An 8,499-nucleotide genomic window follows, 5' to 3' on the forward strand; every position below is an offset into this window, starting at 1 on the left:
ATAATGATGAGGAAGATATTATATTCCCGTGGGAAAATATTTGGAATTTGAAGACAATACCTCGGATCCGACTATTTATTTGGAAATTGATCCAAAAGGCGCTCCCAACAAATAGCAGATTAACAACCCACAACCCATAAATATCATCAGAGTGTCCTCTATGTAAAAACCAAGAAGCGGAAACAGAAGATCACCTTTTCAGAAAATGTCCTTTTGCTAGAGCAATCTGGTTTGGATGCGACTTGAACACAGTCAACTCGCAAATCAACACAGATTCGATTGTTAAGTGGGTTGAGAACTGGATATCAAATACTATCTACTCAAAAAATTGTGAACACATCGCAACGGTCACTTGGTTCCTGTGGAAGTATAGATGTGAAGTAATTTTTAGGAAAACTAACCCATATCCATATGCATTGATCCAACAGATTAGGAATTTTTTACAAACTCAACCGCCTAATAAAGAGAAGTTGCAAACAAGTGCTCAAAAAAATAAGACAAAAACAAATAAGTGGAACAATTTCAACTCTGATTGGGTAATTTTTACAGATGCCTCCTTTAACAAGGAGAATTTGACAATGGGCGATGCTTTCATTCTTTACTCGGTAGAACAAGAAGCTTTTATGCATATTTCTGCAGGTTCAGATTGGGCTTCATCGGCTTTATACGCAGAAGCAAAATCAGTTTTGAAGGCTTTAAATTGGCTAGAAGATAATATTCTCTCCAGTGTCTTTATTGCTACAGATTGTAAAGTTCTGTCAGATTGCATTAACAAAAGAGATGCAGCAGTTGCCTGGACGGCGGAGAATACCATTGAAGACATTATTTCCATTCTGGACACTCTTCCACAAGCCAGGGTAAAATTTATAAACAGAGATTACAATGCTGCAGCAGATTCAGTAGCAAAGGAAACAAGAATAAGAAGACTACAACACTTTTCGAAGCATATGCAACAACAAATCCACAAAAACGTATTCTTTCTAATGTTTTCGAAAAAAATGAAATTGTACAAATTTTGTATTATCTTGCTTAATTAATATATTCAAATTTCTTATCAAAAAAAACAACAACTAAGGTTAGATATAGGCCAATCAAGATGGGAGGAATGTGCGCTCCTGGTTAAGCGGAGGTGCACAAAGTCGGACTCTCCAATCAGCTGAACATTTCTTGGTTTTCATATTGATTTTTTGGAACTTTTTTTGATTTTTGGAACTCGATTACCAAAAAAAAATAATTTTTTTTTCGAACTTTGACTCCCTCAACGGTAATGAAACATACTTAATGTTTGCCAAGTTCAATTCAAAATGTTAACCAAGTCCAATTCAAAGTAGTCAGACCAAAATTCCCCGCTTAAGTATACGACATAAAAAAACTTCGTTTTTACCAAAAGATGGATTACCATTTACCCAGAACTTCCTTAAAATGGTCTGATACGTTTTTTTTTTGTAGTCAGTGTTCAAACTTCAAAGGAAGTCTATTCAAAAGGTTTTTTCTATTTCCTAGCCCCATTTTTCCTAGTTCCCATCACAATTGTTAAAATCAATTCATTTTTCAATTTCGGCTTTTCCTACGTACCATCCAATAAAAGTCAAATTAACACTATGACTATCGCTTTTATTTGTTTCTTCGTCATTAAATCCTTCTTTTTCATTAAACAAAACAAAAATCTATCGAACTGAAAACCCTAAGATGGATTCTAAACCATTTTTTTCCGAAGATCCATTAATGGAAAACTAGGGAAAAGTATCTCACCCAAGTTTAATCGGGTTATGTAATCACATTGGAATCCACTTTACCAACAAGGCGTAGTTAATTAGTCACATGAGCAGGGTAATCTTATATGATCAACCAATTAATGAACAAGGTGTAGTTAATTAGTCACGTGAGCAGGGTAATCTTATATGAGCAACCATAGATCAACCAATTGCAGTGATCATGTAATTGCAGTAATAATACTAATAGCACTTGAACTACTGTGTATGTACCACAATATGCTAATCAAATCACACCTTTTATGATACGGTATATACAGTAGGGTTTACTTCAAATTATCATAAAAGATAATAACACACACTTCAGTGGCGTATGCTTCCAAATCCCATCAGACATAAAATCAGTGTAACATTCAATCGGTATAGTGTAAATCGCTAAGACAATATATGCTCCAACTAGTCCTAAAAGCGTCCACAGTGGTGCGAGTATAACCAAAGACCAAAGACTAAAAAAAAAGACCAAATTTGGATTTAGTCCGTCATGTGGCGTAGTGGGAAAAGAATATATTTGGTCGCGCGTTGATAAACATTACGCCTGGGATCAGGCGTTGGTAAAGATAACGCCCGAGTGGGGCGTTGGTATAGTATACGCTTCAGAAACAAAAAAAAAAATGGGGCGGAGGTATAAAGCCCGCCCCATGCAAGTTTCATAAATTGTGAAGTTGAAAATGGAGTGGGGCGTTAAGTATATGAACGCCCCATTTCGCGCGTTAAGTTTATGAACGCCCCATCGGGCGTACATTTAACCAACGCCTCGTTTCAGGCGTACATTATATCAACGCCCCTTGTGTAGCGGACATTATATCAACGCCCCATGAATGGCGGAGATTATATCAACGCCCGATGTGTAGCGGAAATTATATCAACGTCCGACTATATTTGGATTTGGTCTTGATCGCAGACCAAATTTGGTCTGGATTTTACTCTTTGATCAAATTTTGATCGATGGTCCGTCCCACTACGCCAGCCCACTCGACTGAAAATTTGGGTTTACTCGTCCATTGCGGTTGCTCTAAGGAATATGATGCCCTAATCCGCCATTTTTAATATCTGGTCAATATCGCACAGATAGTGCTCGATGGTGGAGAATGGAGATGATTGATTGCCTTTTTTTTTTAATTTTTTTTGTTTTTTTGTTAGCTTTAGGTTGATTTTATTATTGGATATAAATAAAAAGTCAACGAATGGTATCTAGGACATACAAATTTAAAATGCCTGCTACTTAGGATAAATGGGGATAGGATTTATGGGGATGGGAAATGGGGAAACTAGGGACGAAAAATAGGAAAAACCATTCAAAATTTAAAGTTTTTTCTCACTGAAATTCAAAGTAGTCTTCACCAAACAGATAGAATTCAGTTGAATCCGCGACGCGCCCGTCATTGCTGGTTCATGGTTGTTCTTTCTTTAAAATTTAATCGCTCCATTTTCGCTCTTATCTTTCTTAATATTCAATGACTCTTGACTGGAAAAGCAGTACTTGATCTTTGACAGAGCAAATTGAATAAGAAGTACACCGATGTGGACAATGGAACAAGAACAAAAAAAATTAAAACTGTCCTAGATATTTGGTTTGTACAGCAAGTTGATTCTTATGTATCTCACACTCATCGGAGGAGATATTTTTCAGTTTACTTTCGGTACCTCGCCGGAAAAGTGCATAAAACATATTAAGTTTTAAGTACATCAAATCAAATCATATAAAGTTAGTATCCATCAATACTCACATTCAAGCATAAACGTAGATGAAAATGTAAAAATCACTTAAAAATATTAAGCATTTGAATACTTCAATCACTCTTCCAAGCATACAATAACAAAGAAAATCCACCACTGCTTCTATCAGATCTCGTAGTAGATGAAGAACAACAAGAACTTCTACCACCATCGCTACTACTCTCTTCTGCCCATTGTAAAACACTTGAACAAGACGGCGTTGGTGATGATGTAATACCCTGTGACGACATTGACATACTTTTCCTTTTCATCAATTTGTTTTCCGGCCCCACCATTTCCGGCCAAACTCCGCCGTGATCATCTCCTACTTGAAATACAAAGACACCGTACCCATCCCCATTAACACCCCCACTCCCACCGGCACCACCAACCCAATTGAAAACATCCCAATAAAACTCAACCTCTAATTCACCAACTTTGATTCTTTCATTGCCCCTAAATTTCCAAGCTAATCTCTTAACAACTAAACTAACAACTCCATCAACTTTCACTTTCAAAACCCCGCTGCTACATTCAATTCCAAGCTCGTGTTTTGATCCTAGTAATTGAACATTTGTCGAATAATTTTGATGCCCAAATACATGTTCACGGCGCGATAACAAAATCGGATCGACAAAAGTAGACATTTTCTTTGCTGCTTTAACACGTCTCAAAGCATCAGCAAGAAGATCACCAAGAAAGAACTCAACTTGAGAATCCCAAATAATGGCTATGTAAAAAGATGACTTGGGTTCCGCTGATTTATGACTGAATTCAGCACGAGTAAAATCCCAGTAGATCTTAACTCTATGACTATTCATCAGATTGATTGGTTTTGAACCAACTTTGTTTCTGAAGAGCGAAAGAGCTGAAGATGAAAATGATATCATGAGTGAAAAAACATCTGAAGCATGAATCGTAAGTGAATGTGTCGAATTTGATTTAGACCAAGTTAAGGTCAGATAAATTGGGTTGTTACACAGTTGCGTTTGATAAATACATGTTATCAAGTTTTGTTGTGTATGGGAATTTCTAGCGACATTGTTAGGACTACTGAAACAAGATGGAATCATAGCTTGAAGGGTTTAAGGAGTGTTTGAAATTTTGAATCGATCATATAAAGAGAGAGTTTTGGGTATTTTGGAAAGATGGGTATTTTGGTTTCTTGATTTTACTTCATGGGTATTTGGAATTTTGGAGTTTAGGATTTGTTAGAGTATTAGGTGGTTGTGATCTTGATAGGTGGTGGTGGAATGGGTATTGGGGACTGAAGTTCTTTGGTTTCTTGTTACTTGTACTTTTAGCAGCTAGGGTTGTTGTTTTGATGCTTTGGATCCTAAGAAAACTAATGATCAATAAAAGGGTCCACTACGTGTAGGGTCTTTGATTAGCTTGATTTGCGCCATTTACAGAGAGAATAAGCAAAAGAAGAAAGAAAACTGTCGCTCTTTCTCCACAGGGGGAGCCATGGAAGAAGTGAGCTGGGTTGCACTGGATTTATGTGTAATTTTTCTTATTATTTCTAGCTTTAACCAATGATCTAGTGTGGCTGATCCTACTGTTTAAACAGAGAGGTCGAGCAGTCAATAAGTTCAATGTCAGCGTGTCAACTTTTAGAATTCTTAACCAACCATAGTCGGTCATATGCAGTCAATGGTGGATAGTAGTGTAAGACATATGCATTGGATCACAAAGGGTATGATATTTTACTTTTAGTTGGTTCTTCTTCTTTTTCTTGTTCTTTCTTTTTATGTTCTAATAATCAAAATGTAAGGTTGATGATGGGTCTACCAGCGAATGAATGTACCAGCTCCATTTGAATAACTGCATATCAGAAAGGGAATGATTGGATGACACCTTGGAGACAATTCACTACAAAGTGGCATCAAATTGCAAGATGACATTCAACATAATGTTGAGCTTTGATTATTCGCATTTTGGTTTGGCCAGATCGGGAGTGAATGTAACGGTCGAATTTCTAGTTAAGCAGTCCTGCAGTCACATCATTGTTTCTCTAATGTGCAACTTTATAGTGCAACTCTGTACCGTTTAAATCATCTCATCCGGAGAGAACTGTTTTATTGTTTCAAAGATAAACATTTTTTTGTGTAACACAAGCTACAAAATAATCTGGAAGATTATGTCTCCTGGATGAAAAAGGTAATGAGCAAGATCATTTCCCCGCTCCAAGCACCTTATGTCCCGGGACGACAGATTTCCGATAATATTTAGCTGGCTCAAGAAATAGTGCATACTATGAAGAATAACTTTTTTTGGCTTTAAAGCTTGCTATGTCGAAGGCGTTTGATCGTCTTGAATGGTCTTTTCTTATGGATGTTGTGGCACAATTGGGATTTTGTACCGAATGGCGTAACCTTATTTTGCAGTGTATTAGTACCACAATTATATTTCTGAATGGAACTCCTGGTGATGCTTATAAGCCAACAAGGGGAGTATGACAAGGTGACCCATTGTCATCTTATATATTCATTATTGTGATGAGGCGTTATATAGACAACTATATCATGCTGAGCAGATGAATCAAATTGAAGGAATTAAAATAGCCCCTGGTGCACCGCTTATCTCTCATTTGTTCTTCGCCGACGATTGCTTATTATTTATGAATGCAGATCTTCATAATGTCAATAGTGTGCTGAAGATTATTGATGATTTTGGAAGAGCTTCTGGTTAGCTGGTTAATTTCAATAAATCAAGTGTGCGTTTCAGTGTGCATGTACCACAACGATTTTGCAGATTATTAACAAGAAGATTAAAGGTTCCTAGGATGAACTCAAATAAGTGATACCTAGGGATACCACTCATCATTGGCAGAAACAAAGTTCAGTGCTTCTCTCATTTGCTGGATAGGGTAAAGAACAGACTTTGTGCATGGAATGGTAAAACGATGTCTCAATGTGGTAAATTTTTAATAATAAAGACTGCTACCAATACTATCCCGGCTTATTCTATGAGTTGCCTTCAAATTCCGGTAGATACAATAAATAAGATAGATGCAGCGTAGAGGGACTTTTGGTGGGGTTTTGAAGAAAAGAGAGGTATGCGTATTACTTCTTGGAAAAACTTGAGTCTGCACAAGAATTTTGGCGGTTAAGGTTTTAGGGATTTGAAGGTACTTAATAAGGCGTTATTGGTTCGAGCAGCATGGAGAATCTGCACCAATATGGATACACAATGGGTTAAGGCTATGCAGGCAAAATATTTCCCAAGAACTAGTATGCTTCATGCAAGTATTAAAAGAAATTGCTCATGGGATTAGAACGGGGTACAAAAACAAATCATCCTCATTAAACAACACAGTCGTCGGAGGCTAGGAAAGGGAAATAAAATAAAGATATGGCTTGATGTTTGGATTACGGCTCTTGATAGTCCACCAGTGCCTAGGATGGGTGTGGTTTAAAATGAGAATTTCATACGGGTTCAAGAAGTGAAAATACAAAGTAGCGGGCAATGGAATGTTGATTTAATCATGCATCTCTTTGACACTTCTACAACAGATCTGATATTGCGAATGAACATTCCAGCTTCAGTCGAAGATAAGCTAATATGGAGTTTGAAAAAGCGGGAGTCTAATAACCACACCCAATATTTCGTTCGACAATATGTATGAACTAACTCCAATATAATTCCAAGAGAATCAACTAGACTGTCAGACTCAATCAAGGAAAAACATGCGAGAGTTATATCTCAATTTCTCAATACAATCTGCAATCGAATAGATAGAAATTTGTGAGCCCGATTGATATGAGAAATAACTTGAACGGTATAAAAAACCAATGTTCAAGTGTCAATCAATTTCAATCAACAACCAAAGGTCGGATTTACCAACTGATGGAACTACGCACAACCTGTGATATTTCAATTATATAAACAAATATAATGCGGAAAATAAATAACACACACACCAGAAGCTTTATTAACAAGGAAACCGCAAATGTAATAAAAGCCCGGGACCTAGTCCATATTTGAACACCACACTGTATTAAGCCGCTACAGACACTAGCTTATTACAAGTTAACTTCAGACTGGAATGTAGTTGAGCCCTAACCAAGTCTCACGCCGATTAAGGTACAGTCGCGTTCCTTACGCCTCTGAATCCCAGCAGGACTCTACACACTTGATTCCCTTAGCCGATCTCACCCAAAACTAAGAGTTGCTACTGTTAGAGCACTGCTCGGTCGAACTCGCAAGCGTTTCTATCTCAAGCTTGTTTGTCAATGTTAGTGATCAAAACTGTAAGTCTTGATTTATAGTCTACTTGTAGTGATGTCTCGAACTAGGATAGATTGTGTAGTTGAGCATTAGACTTCACGATGTTCATCAATTGAAGACGAAGAACTACTAAGGCGAGCTTGTGGAACTTCATTAACAAAAGGTATCTGGAGACTAAAACTCATCTATCACTTGGAAAGTCTATTTCTACACTATCTCCTATATTGAGACATAAGTCGTATTGCTATGGTTTTCGTTTATACACATTTGAGATTTCGAGCTGACATTAACTCGCTTACATATTTCTCGAAATATGTGTTGGTAAGCTTTCGCTTCAACCAAGTTAATCTTATATTCTTGAAGAAAGTCAAAAGATGATCATGTGAAAATCGCCGAGTAACATCTTACATGGTTTGTGTGATACAATCATTTGGTGTAGACTTGGAATATTTCGGTATGGTTATTTCAATAACTTAAAAATTGCTTTGATGTTAATAGTGTGTGAAAACGGCTATTGTCATCCTCTAAGAAAGTTTCAATGATTGAAATAGAGTTTAAAACTATTGGATTATAAACATAGTATGCATTCTTGCATGTATTTGATCCATGACCGGAACTAGAGTATGCATACCTGTATGCGTACTTGAAGTTATGAAATTCCGTGTACCAAGTACACATACTAGTACGCATACTTGTGTAAGGTATAGGTCCAAGAATTTCTGCTGGGTTTTGGAAGTGTACTAAGGTATGCGTACCCGTTCGCATAATGGCGAACCCAAAC

At 37.0% G+C, this 8,499-nt stretch overlaps 1 protein-coding gene across 1 annotated transcript; it reads right to left on the reverse strand.

The window, feature by feature from the left end:
• Positions 1–3,562: 3,562 nt before the first annotated feature.
• LOC113332875 lies at positions 3,563–4,378 on the reverse strand. The gene has a single exon (XM_026579375.1). The coding sequence runs from the start codon at positions 4,376–4,378 to the stop codon at positions 3,563–3,565; it is 816 nt and encodes a 271-aa protein (XP_026435160.1).
• Between the last annotated feature and the right edge of the window lie 4,121 nt (positions 4,379–8,499).

This window comes from Papaver somniferum, unplaced genomic scaffold, assembly GCF_003573695.1.
Source record: "Papaver somniferum cultivar HN1 unplaced genomic scaffold, ASM357369v1 unplaced-scaffold_132, whole genome shotgun sequence".
Taxonomy (NCBI): domain Eukaryota; kingdom Viridiplantae; phylum Streptophyta; class Magnoliopsida; order Ranunculales; family Papaveraceae; genus Papaver; species Papaver somniferum.

Coding starts and splice junctions, on each gene's coding strand:
- LOC113332875 (XM_026579375.1), bottom strand. CDS start 4,378: ATGATATCATTTTCATCTTCAGCTCTTTCGCTCTTCAGAAACAAAGTT.